The following is a 22452-nucleotide window of genomic DNA, read 5'->3' on the forward strand; positions in this document are numbered from 1 at the left end:
CGTTTTAATGGCTCCCAGACAATGTATCCTAACATCTTTGGTGATCCAGATTTTCCCTCCTGTGCCACCATGAGGTTGACATTTGTGGTTTTGAATGAAACATCTCGACAACTATTAGATGGATTGGATCGGATCATGGAACCCCGTACAGACACGTCCCACTCAAGATGAACTGCAATAATTTAGTGATCCTCTGACTTTTCATCTAGCACCACAACAAGGTCAAAATTTTCATGGTCCAGCACTTGTTTTTGGTCAATTCTATGCAATACTAATGACATGCCGATCAGCCTCAGCGTTACTTTTTCTCTAATGTTAGCACGCTAACATATAACCTAAGACTATGAACATGGTAAACGTTATACCTGCTGAACAGGAGAATCATTTAGCTCAAAGCACTGCTGTGCCGCCACAGAGCTGCTGTAGATTGGCTGTAGCACAAACATTTGTGTAAATTGAAAGCCATGTAAAAGATGTTATATTAAATTTATCAGTAGATTTAAATGTAGAAAAGAGAACATTTCTGTCATTTGACGCATTTCTGCTTAACATGGTTCAACTGTCTCTCAATGTTCTGCATTCACAAATTGTATGTAAATCCAGGGGGAAAAAATGGAGAATAGCACATTCTCAACTCATTAGAATGTCAATAAAGCATTTGTGGAAGCAATACTTAAAGCACCAGACCACAGCAACTATATGTTTGCAGTAAAGATGAATAATCCTAACAGCAAATAGCTGGGTTATTGCTGTGGGGAGTAAAAAAAAAAAATTCAGTGCAACCCATTTTACACACAAATAGATAAAAGCATTTAATGATGACACTCACTGTACGCTACACACACAGATCTGCTTTTTCAGGAGGGATTGTGAAAAGATTTGATTTACAGTGCTTTTCTGTTTTTCTTTAATAAAATCCCTGGTCTTCATGATTACTCAGCCTTGTAAGGAACAGTTATTGAATAAATAAAAAAAAAAAAAAAAAAAAAAAAAAAAAAAGGTAGTCCACAAGTTCAAAAGGTTCAAAGGCCAACTGATGTTGTTGAGAGGGAGTGAAAAAAACTAATAACTCATGTTTTAATAAATAACCTTTCTAATTAAATTGCAAATGTCCTAGTGGGCACCTCAGCCAATTTTAACACCATAAATTAATACAGACCCTCTTATTAACTGAAGGCATAGAATACATGAATAATTCATCCTGCAGAGAATAATTTAAGTCTTCTAAAAACATTAAACTCACATTATGCTTGCAGTTGATCAACGAAATATATCAAAACCTTAATTCTAAACGGCTCATAATGATCAGTCTTTGAAATCACACTTTGTATCGATCATTTCAGCAACGCAGAAACACACACTCAGACTAATGGTAGTCTGGTTTTAAAGAGCACATATGTGCATGCAATTCATGTAACAACAAAGCAAAAACACCAACAACAACATTTTCTCTATTCAATATATAAAGTGCAGGTGAAGAATGGAGTCAAAAGCTCATCAGTACGTCTCGTTCCTGCATGCTGGTGAAGAATGGCTTCCCAAACACAAACGAGTGCAGTCCTGCCCTCAGCTTCTCTGCGAAGGCCATTACAATGCTCAGGTCTCCTTCCACTGTCAGGTCCAGATCAGTCTTTAAATTGCGCAAGGATCGAAATGGCTTCTTCCCTTTTTGCCTGTGAAGGAAGGAGGAGGGACATTGTAGTGTAACTGGTAACAACCTAAAATAGCCAGAGTCAGAGGATTTGCATTAGCATCTAGTTGGGTTGCAGCTGTGCACTGGAATGCCATGTCACGATGAATTATGTATGCTGCTACGGGATGGCAAGTGAGCATAAATAAGTCTTGTCAAGGCACCTGTAAAATAGTATGCCCTTAGACCTCAGGCTGTTAGCAACACCATAAACAAGAATGCTTTTATGCTTTCGCACGAGCACACAAATAATAGTTTTGCTTGTGTAGTTAGTGTTGTCTCTGGAGTGAGATATGTTCAGGCATTTACTATGTATGGGAACAACTGGAAGCCAAAATAAAATCTCTGTAAAGATTTTCAGACATGGGGGGGTGATAAAATCAAATGTTTTGTAACATCATGGTAACATTCCCTATAATATATAATCACAAATGTAGTTGTATATCTGTATTATAATTTATATTTATTCTAAGAATAAATTTTTTAAAGGATTGTGAATTTCCTTTTTGTGGTCTACAACTGAACATTTCAAGCTGTCTTGGTGACTAGTAGAATTCACTTGCAAGTAATTTTCTGTGTGCCCTCCCATTATACAGATGCCCTTTGTGCGATATCTGATGTGTTGCTTCTAATTTCTCTTGTGCCGTTTCTCCATTTTTTTTTCTCCTTCTGATTTTTTATTTATGTATAACCATAGCATACTTATAAAGAAATGTACTCTTTGTGAACTTTAAACTGTGCATCGACTCTTGTGGATTAACCATCTAGGAGTAAATCTTTCCTAAGATTAGAGCTCCACAACTACTTCCTCTGGAGACCAGGAGGTCTTGAATGTAATGTTTGTTTGTTTGTTTTTTTACACATCCAGCAGATACAGAGTAACATTAATGTTCATAGTTTTAGTGTATCTAGCAGCATTATATAGGTGCAGTCCAGGAGGCTGCAGTTTCAAACCCCCGCAATCCTGGGACTGCAATTCTACGACCGTAGTTTTTTTAAGACCGCACCATCTAGTAAATTGGTGGTGGTAATGCATAGCAACACGAAGGCTGTTAACCCTGTCTGCTAGCACAGCCGATGTGCGGAGCTGTAGGGTTAACCGGTCGTCATGCATATAGTCAATAACTTAGGTTAAGGTACACACCCTGTGATGTGTAATTGGCTTCGGGGGGCTGTCAAGAGTAACATAGCCAGCCAGCTATCTGGCAGTATCAAAGAAAACAAGGGTCCTACAAATGCAGTTCCGGTCCTAGGATTGCGATCCAGCCTCCGTACTGTAGCTACATACAACTCGTTTCAAGCAAGTCACAGATTCACTTCTTTTAGCTCTGTTCTGGTCTCCACCGACTCCTGAGGGAAATAATTGGCTCTTTAGCTGCTAAATGCTCCACTTTGTTCACCAGCTTGTTGCTAACTTTGTTTCTCTGTCGTTTAATGTCTAGCAGGTGGTGTACAGTGGGTTTATCAGAGGTTTTTTTTCAATAAAAACAGACGCAGATGGAAACAATGCTGATGTTGCACACCGAAAAAAACAAACAAGCTAAAAGATGCTAAAATACTGATAGTCTACACATAGTCTGGTGATACATTTATATTGGCAACACCTTTCACATGACAGTCAATTTGATCCATATATTCTAGTCAACATAAAACTATTATATTCAGTAGTGCATCTCTAAAATAACTACATTTTTGATATGGTGACACAAAATAGAAAGTGCATTTTTAAAAGACCAAGATTCAAAAACTAGTGGAGTTTTCTGGTGTGAGTATAATATTTGATGCATTAGCATTTTGTGTGAATGCGGGCTTTGCATTCACTGATGCAACAATGTAACAACTTTCAGCAAGCCCAGTGTCTGAGGTTGTGTCACATCATTTGTACTGTGCAGTTCAATCATATCAAAAAGTATTCACAATTTTGAAACAGATCACAGGCTGCATGTGTGTCTCATAGCCAGGCCACTGAGAGACTGATGATTTATATTTACACTTTGTGAATTTAATGTTTATCTACAGTAAAAAAGTTGAATAAGTGTCTGAAGTAAGTTCTTAAATGTCTTTTGTAAACAAGAGAAAAGCCAAAACATGCACAAGTGGAACAACAGACATTGATTTCTGTCCTGAATGGAGTGGGAAGGTCAGTCCACTTTTGGGGAGCACAGAAGGAGATGAGTCAAGCCCAGATGGAGCGATGACCAGGTCACCACAGGGAAAATTCAAGGGAAAGACGCGATGGGCTGCAGTGTCTCAGATGAATTGTTGGGACTTAAGCCAGAATGTGGTTACTGTAACCCTGGTGGAACAAAAGCGTGACCAGAGAAACAATTATTTCTACTTCTTTTACAAGAAACAGAAGAAGGCCCCACAGGACTCTATGGATTTGGTGTAAAGCTACGGAATTTGTTTCTTACTTGTATTATCGTTAGTGTCTAACTGCATAAATGAGAGGCGCATTAATGCAAAGTCTGGTGTTGGGCCATCAAAAGCCACCAGGTCACCTTGCAACCTGGCATCTAATCTCTTTTCTGCACCGGGGTAGGGGGCAGAGAAATGAGAATTTCTTGTCAGTGATCAAATGATGATCATAAAAACATCATTTAGTGTTTTGATGATGGGGGGGGGGGGGGGGGGGGGGGGGGATCATCCCTGGCGCCACTCCAGAGTCTAGAAGTTGAGCTGTGGTGAATGTGAAGGCCATGGCACGTGCTTTGCATCATTTTATTTCGCTCAGCACATTATTCACCAAATACTTGTGCTCTGTCAGTGGGGAGGCTGTCATTCTGGGGTGATGCTGAGAATTGATCACCCTATGTATTTCAACAACCAGATGCCTCTTCCCAACACCTATCACCATCATAAACACTCACCCATGAGCCTGACTCACCATCAACCAGGCTATATTTTGTTCATGTCATTTAAAGGTATCGTTTTGGTATATACAAATTATTTTCATTATTGATTAACCAGTTGATTGTTTTTTAATTGTTAAAGCTATAAAATGTTAGGGCCAAGGGCCATTAACTACCAACGGTCTGCAATGGCATCCATTTCTTCAGCGTCCTCAGTGGCTTTTTTCTGAGTAATTATCAAATGGCAAATCCTATTCGGACAGACTTTGTGTTCTTCACCACATACATGTACACACATACATACAGAAGGGGCATGTGCCTTTTGAAGGGCAAAAACAAAAGAGGGGAATATTAATCACTGAAATGCCTCCACTTCTTCCAGCAGACAGGAAAGCTCACCTCTGATTGTGTGTGACGTTGTAAGATTTGCGTGCGAGAACACGGCTGCTGTAGGGGAGGACAGGTAGAGGGACAGATATTTCCAGCTCAGCACCACTGCTGGCTGTAACATGTCCTGGAACATTTAATTTATTGTCAATACTGTAACATTAGATGTATTAAAACTACAAAATAACGAGGCAGAATTTCTTATGTACTTTGCGTATTAAAGTGGTTGTAGATGATTCCACAACTGACAGGGCAGGATGTCGCATCAGTGAAAAAAATGTATTTTAATTATTGCCATTTCTGATGATTCTGTAAGGCGGTCTCATCGGACTCCATCAAAAACACTCAGTTTCTCACTTACTTCGTTTGTGTATATCAGTAAAGCCAACTGCAGTAGTGTGATGCGATGCAACACAGTCATCCCTGTCCGCTTGTTCACAGGGTGAAGGATGACTCACTTGATCATATGAGTTTTGGGGTTTTGTGTTGCTTACTGTTCCTTGCACCATTTCTTCTGCTAAAAGTAGCCTGCATGGTCCACTGATAATTTTTCCCCATTCTGTGCGTTTCTTGCCATTCTGCTCTTCATCTGTGACACCCCCTCCCCCAAAACATTGCTGTGGTTTAGAACTCCGAGGGTGTGCACTCACCCCACACCTGTGTGTTTCCCTCCAGCAGCCTCACTGTCCACCTACCTAGTGGTGTTTGAGTTTCAGCTGGGTCCTCACCCAGAGCTATCAGATGTTAGATAACAGATTGCTGTAGCTTCACCCCTGTACAACAAAACCCCGGGGATACTGACATGACTATTTTGACTCCAAACTTAGGAAAATGTGTTATCACAAAAGACACAAACTACAAGGCTTTAGGGTATTTCTGGCTGCCTGTTCTATGGGTAGGGGCAAGGTCAGTGGCTGCTGTGCACAGTGATAGCAAAAACAATGGTGGGGTGTGTGAGCATAGTGGTCTAATGGTCTGTACTTGTACAGCGCCTTTCTAGTCTTTCAGACCACTCAGTGCTTTTTTATATATATTTTCATACACAGAAACAGGAAATAACACATTCATACATATTTGGGATCAGTATCTTGCCCAAGGATACTTCTTCACTCAGAGTAGGGGGAGCTGATGGAACCACCGACCTTCTGATTAGTGGACGACGCTCTACCTCTGAGGCACACACAGCCGCCAGCGGTCTACTGCCACACAATAATCCTTTTTGTTATTTGAATAAAAGTCTTATTAGTAACAGCTCTTACGTCTCGTCCTCGATGTACTTGAGCAGCGTGAGGGCCTTCCTGTGGAGCAGCAGTAGGAAGTGGGCCAGATAGGTGCTCCGCAGGGACAGGCCTGGCTTCAGCATGAACACCTGGGTACGACACAGGATGTCAATTAGTAGTCCAGGCTAAGGCTCCACTGGAAAAAGGTGGAATAATACACCACCCCGCGCACACACACACACACACACACACACACACTTGTGCTAACCTTGAGAAAGAAAGCTGTTGTCATGTGAAAAACTTGTAAAAGCAACTCTCTCAAACTGTACAAAATATGAACATACATCTGCCACTTTTAACGTCACAATATTATACACTGCAGTAAAAAATAAGGTTAGTCATATACAGCAATAGGGAGCCAAAAAACACTAAAAAATACAAGATTCACTTGTACTTGGTGATCATCACCCTTGACAACTATCAACTGGTTGAATCCTCACCCAGAGCTGATAAACTATACATAATGAGTAAACCTTTTTAGAGCTTAATATCAATGCAACAACATTTTGTTGTAGAAATGCAGCCGGGAAGCCAGGAGGGCTGGTTGACTGTCCGAAGGAAGCATAACCCTAAGAAGAAGCCCACGGTTTACCACGAGACAGTTTACTATTCTAACAGGTTCTCCCCACTCAGCGACTCACTCTGATTATTGGCAGCTCTATCTTGAGATAGATAGGTCAGATGTATTCCTGGGGCCATGCCACGTTAATTCCTATTTAAAACAGCTGGCTAAGGATAAAGTAAATACATTAAGATTGTTATTCACGTCGGGTAAGGGTTAGGGGGTTAGTCCTGATTACGCAAATCCACCCACAGTCCTATAGTGACAGTGTCTGCCCTGCGACCACTGAATGAACGAAATAAAAAACAGAAGAGAAGCTAAACATCAGAGACAAAATCCATCACCTCCTGCCGTCAACAGCCCCAGACTGCTTTGCTCTCATCAATCTTCACAAACTAACTTCAGTGATTTCTTCTACTAAGCCATCAACCTGTCTCTTGGAATTTATCCAAACTAGGATGCTTAAAGAAGTTTTAGCACTTCTTTATTAGATATGATCAATTGGTCTTTACAAAAACAAGCTCTGTTTCACAGTTCTTTTTAGTAGCTGCAGTGAAACCTCTTCTTATAGAACACTCTGATGCAGGGGTTTTAGCCACTATAGACCTATATGTAATTTACCCATCTACTAGTAAGGAGTTATATTTGATCCGGATATGTCCTTTAATTCCCACATAAAATATTTGATATTTGGTTAATTGCCCCTACTGTGACTACTATTTTGTGCCTCTAAATGGAACTTGCATTGTTCTTTTTCCCTCCCTCCACCCTTCTTCATAACGTCAATTATGAATTGGCAATACATAAATAAAATTTGTTCATGACCTGCCAATGATCAAAAGGGATCCAGAACAGTAACTTATTTGTTTTGGGTACATTAGGCTTGTGCGAGAAGAACGAGGTGCTTATTAATGAGTTAAACAAAAAGGCTGAAAAAGTTCTGTTAGATCTAATATGCCTCTACTTGGTGTAGAAGAACATTTTTATCCAAATTGTAAGTGAACCAATCTCTAATCAATTGTTTATTTTGTCTTTTACTGACACGGTTATTGTTACGATGTCAGATAGAAGCCATTTCCAAACCTCTCACAGAACACCGCAGGTATTAGGTGACAGTGTTACAGAGTACATTTCAGCTATTTTTACATGCTTAACTAACATTTTCCTAATGTGAGCTAAAAAAAAAAATAAAATAAAAAGTCCTTTCCATTTAATTTTATCTAAAGCCTTTTATAATTTGCTTCTCATTCACCCATTCACACACACACGGATGGCAGCAAGCTACCATGCAAGGTGTTGAGCACAATACTATACCCTATGTTGCAGAACTGTGTTAACTGATACTCAATTATTAGTGAACACTTGCTATATTCTTCCTGGTTTGTTTGTTTGTTTTGATGAAGTATATGTTTATGGATGGTCTTTAATGGTTTGGCTTCTGAAGGGGAGCGTGACAGTAAATTTGGGGAACTGCTGGTGTAGCAGGTAACTGGGTAAGGTTCGTTTAAGGTCACAGGAGTAGCTTTTCTTTCATTTGTTTATTTATATTTCAATGTTGACAATGACAATAGTAACAATGGTAGGTGTTGTGTTTTGTTTATTTCATTACCGTTACTATTTTTGTAGCAGAGTTTACTTTATCTTTTATGTCTTCTGACTCGGTTAAGAAGTTTTTCTGGTTTTGATTTTCATTGAAACAATACACAATAATATGGCAAGAAGCGTGTCATATTCTTACCTCATCTATAAAGGACTTAACCAAAGTGTCTTTATGCATGACGTCTTGAAATATATTCCTAAAGGAAAAAAGGCATTGTGGTTATGATGAGATTTTTTTATTTTTTTATTTGAGAGGATTTTTTTTTTATCATAGCGCAAAGAAAAGAGTATATTAAAAATGTAGAACTATAACTGTCATATAACCCACAATACAACAGATACCATGTAGCTTACAGGTCAGGGGTGAAGGTTTCATCAGTGTGAAAGACTGTGTCAGGGGGTATGTCCTCCTCGCTGTCCGTCTTCCAGAGCGCACTCAGCTCAGACCGCATGTAGCGCCGCTGATTGTACGTGTGCTCATGGCACGGTGGCATCTGCTTGACTGTGTTGATGTCGACGTCGATGTGCGTGGTCGGGTAGGGTGAGTAGAGCACCTGGCGGAAGGGCAGGACAAAGCTGCCTGTGGAGTCCTGGGAATGAAAAACGGGGAAAGCCCATACTGACAACATGTTAACCCTTACAAGCAGGTCTGACTGTTTTAATGTTGTGTGTAGGAACAGGTTTATATTATTCTGCTTAGAGTATAGGAAATCTGTTCCCTCCACCTCTTTCTGTACCAATTTAGAGAGCTGACAGCACAGAGCACACAATGTTTCTATAAGAAAAAACAACAGTAGTAGGAAGCTCCTTGCTTGGAAAAAACAACAAAAAAACCCCCTTACATATATAAACAATACATCACATATAAAACAAGGATGAATGTACTTTTCCCCCCACTTTTTTCAAGCAAGAAGCTTCCAATCTCCTGTTTTGTTGCTCTTCCGAGGACATTTCCTTTTGATCCCCACTGTATTTATTTAATGTGGAAATCTATAAGAAGGTGCCGCAAGAGCTCCACAGCACAGCCCATGTGCACCACACTGACTCTTTATGATTGAACTAACAAACACTACCAGGTTTTCTGCTGCTTCTTTTGCCGTTCTCATTCTGTTCTGGTTGACAAAGAGCCGTGTGCATAAGTAGCCATGTGCGTATTTAGCATTAAGCTCCTTTACCTTGCAAAGTAGCAGTAAATAAGATGGCAGCTTTTCTAAAAGTGTAAACTTTGCAGACATTCACAAAATTCTCAGTTCTACAGTACTTTGCAAAAGTGTTACGCAGGTATGGAAAATGTTATTTGGTGTGACCACCCTTAGCTTTCAAAACTGAATAAATTCTTCTAGGAACATTTGCACTTCTCAGCATTGAGGAGACCATTAATTCTGACCAAATCCCCAACTCCATTTGTAGAAAAGCAGCCCCAAACTTGCAAGGAACCTCCACCATGCTTCACTGTTGCCTATAGAAACTCATTCTTGTATAGCTCTCCAGCCCTTTGGCGAAGTGCCTTCTGCTACAGCCAAATGTTTCAATTTTTGACTCATCAGTCCAGAGCACCTGCTGCCATTTTTCTGCACCCCAGTTTCTGTGTTTCCGTGCGCAATTGAGTCGCTTGTCCTTGTTTCCATGTCGGAGGTATGGCCTTTTGGCTGCAAGTCTTCAATAAAGGCCACTTCTGATCAGACTTCTCTGGACAGTAGATGGCTGTACCAGCTTCCCACTGTTTTCTGTAGCTCTGAGCTTATGGCACCGCTGGAAATCTTCCGAATGTGAAGGGAAGTATGCATGGTGTGTCTTTCATTGGCTGTAGTAAGTTTCCTTGGCTGACCACTGTGTCTTCAAAAGAGCTTGGACAGCACATCTGGAAACCCCTGTCTGCTTTGAAATGTCTGCCTGAGAGGGATTTGCTGATGCAGTATAAACTACCTTGGGTCAGTTTTGCTTTGGTGTATGACTTGTGACTTCAGCCAGCTTTTCTGTTTCGCTTAATGACCTTGTTTCAACCTACATATTGAAGTGGTGATCATTAGCACATGTTTGGTATAGTTGTTTAATCATACACCTGACGCTATCCATAATGTATCCTGACTATGTGCAAGTGTACCTAGAAGAATTGATGTTTTGAAGGCAAAGGGTGGTCACACCAAATATTGACTTGATATAGATTTTTCTTCTCTTCACTCACTTTTGCATTTTGTTAATGGATAAATATAAAATATTACCACACTTGCCTTAAACCTTTGCACCTGTACTATACACTTGACCCCAAGTAATTGTAATGTAGAAAACTGTAGAACACACTAAGAGCAAAACTAAACATTGGAACACATTTAGATACATAAGTATCTTAATTTGCACACTGCAGTTGGATGATTAAAAATAAAAAATAAAAACCCTATGACGAGAACACAAAAGGCTGCATGTATTAAAACAGATTTGAATCATATGCAATGTATTAATAAAAATATCTTATTGCAACATTTTCTGGTCAGAAAGAAACAACAGACCTGGCAACATCAAACAACAAGCAGTAAAAACAGAACAAAAAGCATGCTCTAATTCAAATCACATTGTACTGTATGATGAGAGGGAACTGTTGGCTACCTTGAGCAGTCCCTGAACAAACAGGCCTGTGTCGTATTTAAAGGAAGAGTCAGCCTTACAGAGGCGAGAGCATTTCCTCTCAGTCGGGGTGAGGAACAAGCAGAGAGTCCGCACAATCTGTGGAAAAAAAAACCCCACTTGATTTCAAAACCTTGATTTTGCTGGTTGTTTAAAAAAAGACTTCTGCACACTGTCAGCAAAAAATCTATTTAAGCTACATTTCAGCACAAAATAAACTAAACAAGCCACGCTTTGGTTATAGACCTTAATTTGGCATGAGGCTTGAGGCTAGTAGATACAAATAAAAGTCTTGATTTAATTGGTGCTCAGTTTAGGCCCAAAGCCAATAAAACTCCAAATTAAGGCTGTGTACTCCTTTGATATTCACTGGGCAGAATGTTAGTAGCCGTATCATGCTGTAGATCTCTTAAACAAATGTATGGTGAGCAATATAAGTTTTTGTTCTTGGTTAGCATGTACAGCTTTTATTTATTTTAATTCCGATATACGTCCACTTTGAGTCGCTTATATGCGTTCTCATATAACTCCTATCTATTTTGAAACAGTTGCAGCAGTAACTGTGCTGCCAAGCCCAGACAGACATTAAAAATACTGAAAAAGTGCACGAGGGGCTCATTAAACTCAAAACAACAGCACAAACACCTCAAAACACTTTAAATTATGTAGATGCATTACAAATTTGTCTGTCTGCAGCCACTAATCCGGTACACTTACCTTATTTACTTTCTCTGAGTTGCTTCCAACCACTATCGAACAGCCGCAAGTCTGCAGATGAGAGCTGATGGCTCTGAACAACAGAGACAAAGGCATGCAAATTAGAGCCAATTAGCTTCATTAGCAATGCTCTAATTATTAATGATTTTTTTGCTTTTAGAAATAATGATTGAGATAAAGGAACTGGGTCTGAAAAAACATTGATGAGGTTTACATAAAGGAGGAATTAAAAAGTAACTGGTAATAATTAAATTTACCTTTTTACCAATGTAGTTTGGTTCATATTCTAGCCTTTTGAATATATTCTTAGGAATGAAATAGTCAATTTCAAATCTTAAGTCATCATTTTGTTGGCTGCAAAAAATAACTGTTTGCCTGATTACTTCTAAACTTTTATTACCTCAGATATTCAACTAGTCTGTTATTCTCTTATTAAAAGAGCTATAAATATCCTTTAGATTAAGGTAAATAAATTCTAGTTTACAGATGCTTTATCATCTCCACAGGATGCCAAACTAATCTCAACTCTGAACAATTGGGAGCTTCATTGCCGGAATGGACTTTCCGGACTCTCAACACTAACAGCGATTTAGCTTTCGTCCTTTCTCTGGAGGAAACTTCGGCTAAGTGGAAAGCCATTACTCATCATTGGAAGGTTGATGGGTGTTAAATGGGCATTGTTCATCATCTGTCTCCATTTGCCTGTACCGGAGTGCTTACTTGTGGAGGAAATCCTCATGGCAGCTGTCCCCGATGTCATCATCATTTAGCACGGTGTCTTTTATCTACTCAGCGGGAGCGAAACAAATGAGTCATTTTTAAAATTGGTCTCAACAAAGACAAACTTGCTGACGGGCACATTTGCAGGCACTGCGATGAAAATAAGATACAAAAAAAACAACAACAAAAAAAACATCGTATTACAGAAAGAAAGATTCTAGAGAGCTTCTTTGAGCTGCTTTTTATGTGGCATTTGTATATATAAAAGGGGTAACAAATGTGTTGGATCACACTGGGTGGTAATCTAGGCAGAGCACCTGAATCATTTAAACCTCTTGGAAAAATAGGCCATTTAAGTGAAATAATGAAATTTACCGTGCTATTTGCATGATACATTCGCTAGTCATCGAAAATTCTTTTCTACAGTGTTTTCCCAAACTTTACGTTCCTGTTGCTGCCACGTTAAGAAAATCGAATCATTGTGGTCCCTAGTTCTGTTGTTGCTCACTGTCCAGTTCTGAAGGGTGAGAGGATGAGCTAATGTGTGTGTAGGTGTGTGTGCTGCTCACATCTATTTCTTCTGGCACCCTGTGTGTCTTCATAGAGGCCAACAGCTCCATGATGGGGACGATCTCCAAGCTCAGCACTGAGATGATGTTGTAGCCCTAAAGTTGAAAGGAAAGAGGAAACACTTAAAAGCAAATACTAAAGCCAGTCGACTGAGGGGACCGATGGCATTCATTCTTGGGAAAGCGGCTCAGACGTCTGGCTTTCAAATGGCATGTTCTGCATTTTAATACATTTTTCTCAATTTACAAGGGTGGCGTTACAAGCTGTGAAAGGCTCAAGCGCAAACTGAACTAATAAAGTTACAGTTGCAACTGAATTTTGCATGGCGATATATACAGGGGATGGACTCCCATTAAAACCCATTAGACCTAGACTGATAAATTGGCTGGGTCAGTATATTTAGTTTTACATAGTTTGTCACTGACAAGTTTATATTTCCAACTGTAAATGTCCCGCCCAGTACATACACCATGGCACCTGTCAGTGGCTGGGATATATTAGGCAGCACGTAAACATTTTGTCCTCAAAGTTGATGTGTTAGAAGCAGGAAAAATGGAGTGTTGGGAAACCTTGGGTCCTGCCATTCATGTGGCTGTTACTTTGACACATACCATCTACCTAAGCATTGTTACAGACCATCTGCACCCTTTCATGGAAACGATATCTCCTGATGGCAGTGGCCTCTTTCAGCAGGATAATGCCACAAAGCAAAGAGGAGGAACACAACCACGAGTTTAAGGTGTTGACTTGGCCTCTGTGGGACATGCTGGACAAACAAGTACCACAGCACACCTTTAGCGGTCTAGTGGAATCCATGCCTTGACGGGTCAGGGCTGTTTTGGCAGCAAAAGGGGGACCTGCACAATATTAGGCAGGTGGTCATAACATTGCAGCTGATCAGTTAATTTTGGTAAAAAATAAAATAAAGGTGGGGGGGAGGGGTAATTTTTTTAAATACTAGTACCGATACCGGTAATTGAGTTCTGTACTGATATTACCAAAGCAATCTTTTTTTTCCCCATTACCTCACTTTAAGAAATGGGAATTTCTTTTCTCACAATATGCCTTTTCATTTAATAGGAGAAGTCACATTTCTTAAAAGTTAAAACAAGCAGCTGTACAAGAACTTTGTCTAAATAAATATTCTAATCTAAAATCTATGCAAAATAATGATTTCAACAATCAGGAAATATCTGAGCAAAGAATAAGTAAACATTACTCTAGGGCTGAAACGATTCATCGATTAAAATCGATAAAATCTGTTCATAAAATGCATTCTTTTTTTTTTTGCATTCGTTTAATCCATGTAACTATACAGCACAGTGTTTCGCAGGGACATTTATTACTGTCGCACATCGCGTTTATGCTGTGAACACGACGTAATTATGATGGAGCTGTTTGCAAAGTGGGGGAAGAGAGAGAAAACAGCGAGGGACAAAAAATAAAGTGTCCAAAGTATGGGATTATTTCAAGCTAAAGAAAACAACAACTCTGTAATGTTACCGTCCGTCCACCGTAAAACGAAACTTATGTCAACTCAGGAACAGCACGACGGCACCTTATCAGAAAGCAGCCGGTGTTCTGCCAGCCGACCACAGACAAGGTTGTAACCTCACAGTCAAGAGTTAACTGGGTGTCGGGGAGCTGCACCTTTTAACTCCCCTGCTGCTCTCTGTAGCTCAGACAATCCCTGCTACCTGTGTGTACTAATCCATCCTTTCAACCATAATCTTTGTCTTTATAATAGCAATCTTTATAATAACAAACACCAGTTTCGTGTGCAGGATCGCTCATTTCCCGTTTCACATTTCACGTGTGTTTTCTTGATAAAAGTGGTTTGGAAACGTCGGGTGACACAGCTGTTGTCAGCTCCTGTAATGTGTGTGACCCCCTGTCACCGATCAGTCAAGTAGTGTTTCGCCACCAGGCAAAAGTACTTCTTAAACGACACATCGATGAATCGTTGAAATAATCTATAGAAGCTTCGAATACTAAAATCATCATTAGCTGCAGCCATATATTACTCTGACCAGATTTTCAATGCCAACATTCGTTACTTGACAGTTTGACACTTAATGGTAAAAACATCAACAGATACATGTTGGTCAGTGCCAACAAAGTACTGAGGATCGATACCCAGCCCTAAGGCCAGTAAGCAGTATTTGTCAGCTTTAAGAGGCTCTGAGATATATATATATATATATATATACACACACACACACACACCTAAAGAATTATTAGGAACACCATACTAATACTGTGTTTGACCCCCTTTCGCCTTCAGAACTGCCTTAATTCTACGTGGCATTGATTCAACAAGGTGCTGAAAGCATTCTTTAGAAATGTTGGCCCATATTGATGGATAGCATCTTGCAGTTGATGGAGATTTGTGGGATGCACATCCAGGGCACGAAGCTCCCGTTCCACCACATCCCAAAGATGCTCTAATGGGTTGAGATCTGGTGGCTGTGGGGGACATTTTAGTACAGTGAACTCATTGTCATGTTCAAGAAACCAATTTGAAATGATTGGAGCTTTGTGACATGGTGCATTATCCTGCTGGTAGTAGCCATCAGAGGATGGGTACATGGTGGCCATAAAGGGATGGACATGGTCAGAAACAATGCTCAGGTAGGCCGTGGCATTTAAACAATGCCCAACTGGCACTAAGGGGCCTAAAGTGTGCCAAGAAAACATCCCCCACACCATTACACCACCACCAGCAGCCTGCACAGTGGTAACAAGGCATGATGGATCCATGTTCTCATTCTGTTCACGCCAAATTCTGACTCTACCATCTGAATGTCTCAACAGAAATCGAGACTCATCAGACCAGGCAACATTTTTCCAGTCTTCAACTGTCCAATTTTGGTGAGCTCTTGCAAATTGTAGCCTCTTTTTCTATTTGTAGTGGAGAGTGTTACCCGGTGGGGTCTTCTGCTGTTGTAGCCCATCCGCCTCAAGGTTGTGCGTGTTGTGGCTTCACAAATGCTTTGCTGCATACCTCGGTTGTAACGAGTGGTTATTTCAGTCAAAAGTTGCTCTTCTATCAGCTTGAATCGGTCGGCCCATTCTCCTCTGACCTCTAGCATCAACAAGGCATTTTCGCTCACAGGACTGCCGCATACTGGATGTTTTTCCCTTTTCACACCATTCTTTGTAAACCCTAGAAATGGTTGTGCGTGAAAATCCCAGTAACTGAGCAGATTGTGAAATACTCAGACCGGCCCGTCTGGCACCAACAACCATGCCACGCTCAAAATTGCTTAAATCACCTTTCTTTCCCATTCTGACATTCAGTTTGGAGTTCAGGAGATTGTCTTGACCAGGACCACACCCCTAAATGCATTGAAGCAACTGCCATGTGATTGATTGATTAGATAATTGCATTAATGAGAAATTGAACAGGTGTTCCTAACAATCCTTTAGGTGAGTGTATATAAGTTTTCAGAGGAAAACAAGATGACTAACAGAAAGAACAACAAAAAAGGCCAAACTGAGGGTGCATCAGGCAAAATAAAAAACCTGCTAAAATATTTACTATGTCAGGCGGAGCAGTCTGACAAGAGAAACGCTGTACAAAGAGGTAAAAACTGACAAACTGGGACGTGAGGAACATTTGCAGAACATAGTAGATTGATAACCAGACATACTATGGGTGTCAACCAACCTAACAGACCTACTTTTACAGCACTGTCTGCAATAATAATGTATTTTGAAGCAGTTTTTCATGAAGTGTGGATGTTATTTTGTCTACCCTTTGTATTACCTGCTCACTAGCTTTCTCTGTAGGAACTCTCAGACCCAATTAGCTCCATTACTCCTCTGAGTTGGGAGATTGCACCTTTATTATTCTGCCAAATGTGTTGCAATCCCCAAATGGGTAAAACAGAGGTGATAGATTACTTAATACCACTTTAAAATCAGCAACAAAGGCTAGATCAGGTTAAGGTACATTTTATGAGCATAAAGGGTAATACTAAGAGTTTGTCCAAGAGGGAGAAATAAGGAGTCAGCAGGAAAAGCAGGGTACCTTCTGCATCCAGATGCGTCCTTTGCGGATAACATGCTTTAGCCTCTCCACACAGATGGTGTGCAGAGGCAGGTAGAAGGCCAGCTCTGTCTGAGGCAGGATAATGGACAGGGCACACGTGTTCTTGTCCCCCTTCAGCTCGCCATCGAAGATGAGCGACACAATGATGACGCCCTTTTCTGCCAGGACAAAGAACTTCACATCCACAGCGCCACACTCAGCACTACGCAAAATTTCCCCATTGAGCGTATGGTTGGCCAAGAAGGTGACCTCTCCATCGCTGAGGAACATCAACTGGTCGCCCTTTGGTGTCCAGATGTGCCGCACGCGTGGACCCAGGATGTTGTCCCAGTAAGCAAAGGTGGCAGCCAGCAGCGGGCATTCTCCCTCTACCGCTACCTCAGACTTTGCCACAGCAGGTGACTGGGGTGGACAGCCAGAAGACATTGGAGAGACTTGGAAAGGTCACTGTCTTCCCAAGTGTATGAGCGATAATAAACCTGCATCATAAACACATAAGACAGCAAGTAGTGTTAATAGGACAGTGCTGGTGCACCATTGTAAAAATTGTTTCATGTCAATCTTGTAGTAGAATCAACTTAAATTTCAAATGTCTCTGAAGCAACCGATCTGATGTGCCATAGCCTTAATACAGCCACTTTCAGCTCACATAGTGCATGAAATCAAAACATCTAAGGCTTTAAGAGGAAATGAAAGTGATTTGCTTTGGGATGTTGTTCAAGTCAGCTGATAGGCTGCTTGGTAGACTCACTCAAAATCAACTTCTCTTTCTCACAGTGTGGTGTGATCTGAAAGGAGGAAGGTTTCACAAACTCCTTTCAAAAGCTGCAACAATTTCAAGCTTTTTTTTTTGGCAAAACATAAATCTGTTCAAAACTGCTTACCCAAAAGCCCACTACAGAATTGCTGTGTAATTTGGCATTCATACTTTACTTCAGTAAAACGTCGCTTTTATTATTTTTACCTTTCACGCCGCTCATCACAACTCAACGTTAGTATTTTCCTGGAAACTGGTGAGGCTTATCAGACATGAAGTATTATGTATAACTGTAAAGAAAGAAAAAAAAAAGCAATTCACCTGCCACTTGATTGACTACAAGTATGCCGAATTTACCAGCAATTCCAGTTAATTTAAGGTTTGTAGCTGGTGTGTTGCCATGTAGCTGTTTATATCCGCAGCAAGCAATGCGTCTTTATACCGACAGCTTTTACAACTGAATTTGGCGTTACATGTTTCACGTTACACAAGGAAGAACAGAGCGCAAACAGGCTGACGTTACAACTAGGGTTTATAGCTTAATGGCAGTATCGGTAGAAGGTACGGAAAGAAATAACGTTAGTGTTTATACTCAGTCAATATTTTGTTGTGCTTTTGAAACCAGTCTAACTCGCTAACTAGCACTAACGTTACCATTGAAAAAGCATAACTTGGGAATGACAGCGCTGTGACTTACCTGTTCGGTCTTTCTGGTGCTAAATCGCACAGAAACACAGCATTTCTAGAGAAAAGATTTCAAATGTTGTTGAAACTTAACCGCTGGATTTGTTTTCTGTTATTGCCATAGCATGTGACGCTTTAATGGTGATTAGCCAGCTGCAGTTTTGTTGTCTTCGAGGCACTTCCTAGTACGTCAGCCCTACGTCAACCATTGATGGCGACGTTCACAGCGTCCTCTAGCGAACGAGGCACGGCCGTGGACAGTGAGTCAATGATGTCATTTTTTCCCCTGGCGGCCACGTGCAGAATGTTAGTTATTTAAATTAATTTATGGAGTTCCATCATACAAATGGATGCGTTTGCAGTCATAACAGCCTTTTAATTTAATCTTCTGAGGCTACTGTGAGTCCAAATGGCAAACCCACTTCAGTCCTGAAGACATAATAGGCTACTGCTTTTGTCTCTTTCCCCTTATCATAGCTCTGTAAATTGCATTCATGACATCTCCTAAAATTTTCTGGCTGCAGACCATCAGGGGAACCTTAACTGTATGTGTCCACAATTCTCCTTGAGGATATCTGATATTTACACCCTTACAAGAAAGATTAACACCCTTAGTCCTCCTCTGCTGTAAGAATGGGCTCGTCCATTGCAGGAATTAGAGGAATTCCCCCTTTTCACACATCTATAGAAGAAAGCATGTCAAGAGAAGCAATGGGTTAAAGGGTGAAGCAGTTATCCAGTGACCCCCTCTCCCATCACAGGCATTTGGTTGAATTACCCTAGGATCACAAATACCTTCACAACTATTCCAAGCACTGTATATTCACTTACACACGCACTTGAGCTTACACCGAATTCACAATATCATTCCCAATGGTCTCAGTAAGACACTAATGGGATGGCTGACGACGTTGGCTCTAAATGGCTCATCAGCAGTTTAGAGACTGAATTGCTCCTGCAAACAGTCAACCCTAAGTACATACACAATTACACAGGGAATTGAAAAGGGTATACTCAGCTGTGCCGCCATCAGAGACATGTGCAGTGCTTTCCCGTCATTTTTGGGGAATATTCTTATTCGCTTTCTTGCCTGGCAACCACTTGACGACGCAGCCGAGATTCTGTTACCTTTGTACAGAGCCGGGGTAGCTGCCCCCCATACCTCCACCCGTAAGACTACTGACTGCTGATTGTTGCTTTATAACGGACAAACATGAGAGTCTCATCCAACACTTGGCAAGAAAGAGAATTAGCGTATTCCCCAAAACATCAAACTATTTCTTCGCAGAACTTTTGTTACCATTTAATTGATCCTGGGGGAGTCTAAACACATGGCTATGTAGCGACTGTCCTTCAGCTGAACTAATTGCATCCAGACAGGAGTTGATAGTAGTGCTAGTGTCTCTAAATATATGACGTATAAGAACTTATAATAAAAAATACTGAATATTCTTTGACACATTCTTATTCTTTCTTTCATATCTTTCCTATCTTCTGTCCTTTCCCAATGCTGATATCATAACTTCTTATTTTGTAGGACTCTTTCCCCATATGTTTTTTGTCCTATCAAAGCGTTTTTTGCTCCATTGCCTGCCCTAATCTTTGTGAATGAATTTCTATGAGCCACATATATACCAAGGGCCTGAAAGTATATATGTATATACGCTGGATGACTGTCCACACATTGTCCAAGTTTGCTGTTGTTGGGCTTTTTTTTTTTTCTACAAAGGACAATGTGTGGACAGTCATCCAGCAAGTCAGCTGAGAATAGTTGGCTCCAGCTGAAGTTTTCAAGGTCACTGCCCATCAACTACCACACCAAACTGTGTACCTCCTGGTCGCCCTATATGTGATTGCACTCTGTGATCAGCATTGCAGCTTTACTACTGCAAAAGAGATGAGATGCTGATTCCAACAAAGGCTTCCCACTTCTCTGACAAGACAAAAGGTAAAACTTCTCAAACATGGCCTGGCATATTTGTTTAACTGTTTCTGTTTGTCTTTTGTTTACTTGTTGTGGATTGTGTACGAATCGAAAGTGTTGTTAACACATCCATTACTATCTCTGCCCTGATGAAGACCTTAAAAGGTCTTCATTTTTAAACTATATTCATGCCCGATTAAAAGGATATTAATGTACCTCATCACCTTGCTTTACATAAAAGTGCCTCACAGTATTAGCCCTTCCTGTTACAATTTTTTTAATCTTCAAAAGCAGCCTTCAACAGTTCCTGGATCCCAATTCATGAAAAATAGATTGAGCGCTTGGCTTTTTATATTTCTTTCAAATTCTCACAAATGCCATTTTCAGAACAATTACCTCTGTTGTGTGGGTCAAGGACAATATTAAAAGAATCTTTTTTTTCAGTTTATTTTGGGTGAGTCCTACCTTATTATTACTTGTCAGCTACCTACCCTTTCAGGCACATAGCCTAGTGGCTGCAGACCACCACAAAGATGCAATCAGACTCTCTAACCCCCTGCAGTCAGAACAGAGCTGACCAATAACCAATTCACTGGCAGCGTTAGCACACTATAATGGTGTTACCTTGTTCCTTGCAGTTTTTGCTTGCACCTGGACCAAGGCTTGAACAATCATGTATGTCGCCCACAATATCTATGTCTCTAAGTACCGTTTTCGGAGGTCTGTTACTACCCACCTGCTTCAGTAGGCGCTAACTGCAGTCTCATATTCACACATTTGGATCACGCTCTGCCTACACAAAATCTTGCTAGGAAACGTGGGTATATTTCTTAATGTTTAAGTTAAAAAGAAAAGTCTGCCTACCAGCAGCTCTAAAGCTCACTAAGTAATCTGTACAAAAAAGGGTAAAAGAGATTCCAGGAGGTCAAGAAAAGACAATGGTGCACAAACTTACACTTTGGTGTTTGTGTGGATTAAACATAGACATAACAAGTGGTAAATGGTGAACTTTTGAGATTTGGCAAGCTGACTTTTTTTTAAAACTGCCGATTGCCAATATTTTGATATTCACTGTCTTTAATTTAACTGTGAACAGTTTTATTGAGTTGTAGTCATTCTCTCATTATCCAATACGAGGCAAATATCTGTGCGATATATTGGAAAAATTTGTTGTTAATATGCTGCCACAGCTCCACAAATGTAATTTGTGTGGTGTTATTGATCCCTCCCACTCTCAACACGTTTCCACAACCTGTCTTTACTCCTGGATTTTCCCTTGTCTTTAAAGATTGCATTATACTGATTTCGTCACTACTTTTCAGCCTAGATATATATATATATAAATCTTTGTCACTGTAGACTCTGTTCACTTTGACAGTAAAAAAGCTTTATTTTAAATTTGCATGACTCCACTTTCATCCTAGCTCATCATTCAACTTGGCGAGCAGACTTTTTTTAATGCAGTGTTACTTTTGTCTCCAGCTGTCATTTTTTCTATCTGTGCCCTAATAATGAGTAGGAGGCAAATCTGTCTGTGCTGCCTATTTGCCATACAGACGGCCATTCACAGCAGAAAATCATGAGTCATTTATTCTCCAAATTATGCCTTGATAATCACTCAATAACTGAATACATTCTCTTTCACCATTTCACACATAATTAGCTGCATGGTTGTGAATCCGCCAGCTGCAAATGCTCTGACCTGCGTGCTAAGGATTTTATAAGAAGCTTCTTTCAGCCTACGGTATCTGAGACAGCACTGGCTGCAGTTGACCTAATACGTTAATGGAGAGTTTGTGGGTTATTAATTTACTAAGAAAGTTAATAAGAAACTACTGCATTGTTCACCATAAACATATAGCAATGGCTGCCCAGCTGAACACTATGAAGCCAACCATAAAGCCTGTGGCGTGTTTGTTGTTGGTCTGTTACTTTGTCGGTCCAGACTTAATTTTGTACAGACAGTCATGGTCCAGAGGATCATGAAGCTTAATGATTTTGGTGATCCTCTGACCTTTCCTCTAGCACCACTAT

The 22452-nt window shown here is 40.4% G+C and overlaps 1 protein-coding gene across 4 annotated transcripts; it reads right to left on the reverse strand.

Annotated features, from left to right (window-relative positions):
• Nucleotides 1–786: 786 nt before the first annotated feature.
• c9orf72 (C9orf72-SMCR8 complex subunit) lies at nucleotides 787–18693 on the reverse strand. 4 transcript variants are annotated; one of them, XM_038729078.1, is made up of 12 exons: nucleotides 18508–18693; nucleotides 18018–18100; nucleotides 17805–17841; nucleotides 17033–17532; nucleotides 12999–13094; nucleotides 12430–12494; nucleotides 11710–11782; nucleotides 10975–11091; nucleotides 8725–8960; nucleotides 8510–8567; nucleotides 6189–6298; nucleotides 787–1673 (listed from the first exon to the last, which is right to left on the reverse strand). In XM_038729078.1, the coding sequence occupies exons 4-12, from the start codon at nucleotides 17477–17479 to the stop codon at nucleotides 1487–1489; spliced, it is 1389 nt and encodes a 462-aa protein (XP_038585006.1). In that variant the 5' UTR covers nucleotides 17480–17532; nucleotides 17805–17841; nucleotides 18018–18100; nucleotides 18508–18693; the 3' UTR covers nucleotides 787–1486. The 4 variants fall into 4 exon arrangements, 3 of the variants coding, with proteins under 3 accessions (XP_038585006.1, XP_038585005.1, XP_038585004.1); XM_038729077.1 differs by lacking the exon at nucleotides 17805–17841; XR_005445629.1 differs by lacking the exons at nucleotides 17805–17841; nucleotides 18018–18100 and adding an exon at nucleotides 3801–3986 and having other exon boundaries at nucleotides 1535–1673.
• Between the last annotated feature and the right edge of the window lie 3759 nt (nucleotides 18694–22452).

The sequence above is a fragment of the Micropterus salmoides genome, unplaced genomic scaffold (genome assembly GCF_014851395.1).
Source record: "Micropterus salmoides isolate LMB-PRFRI ecotype aquatic unplaced genomic scaffold, ASM1485139v1 Ms_hic_scaffold_19, whole genome shotgun sequence".
NCBI classification, from domain to species: domain Eukaryota; kingdom Metazoa; phylum Chordata; class Actinopteri; order Centrarchiformes; family Centrarchidae; genus Micropterus; species Micropterus salmoides.

What these genes read in the sequence shown, in the direction of transcription:
- c9orf72 (XM_038729077.1), bottom strand. Translation starts at nt 17,479, where the DNA reads ATGTCTTCTGGCTGTCCACCCCAGTCACCTGCTGTGGCAAAGTCTGAG. An exon ending in GACGCATCTGGATGCAGAAG is followed by an intron (nt 13,095 to 17,032) that starts GTACCCTGCTTT and finishes TTTCAACTTTAG; the next exon opens with GGCTACAACATCATCTCAGT. An exon ending in TTAAGTCCTTTATAGATGAG is followed by an intron (nt 6,299 to 8,509) that starts GTAAGAATATGA and finishes TGTCGTACCCAG; the next exon opens with GTGTTCATGCTGAAGCCAGG.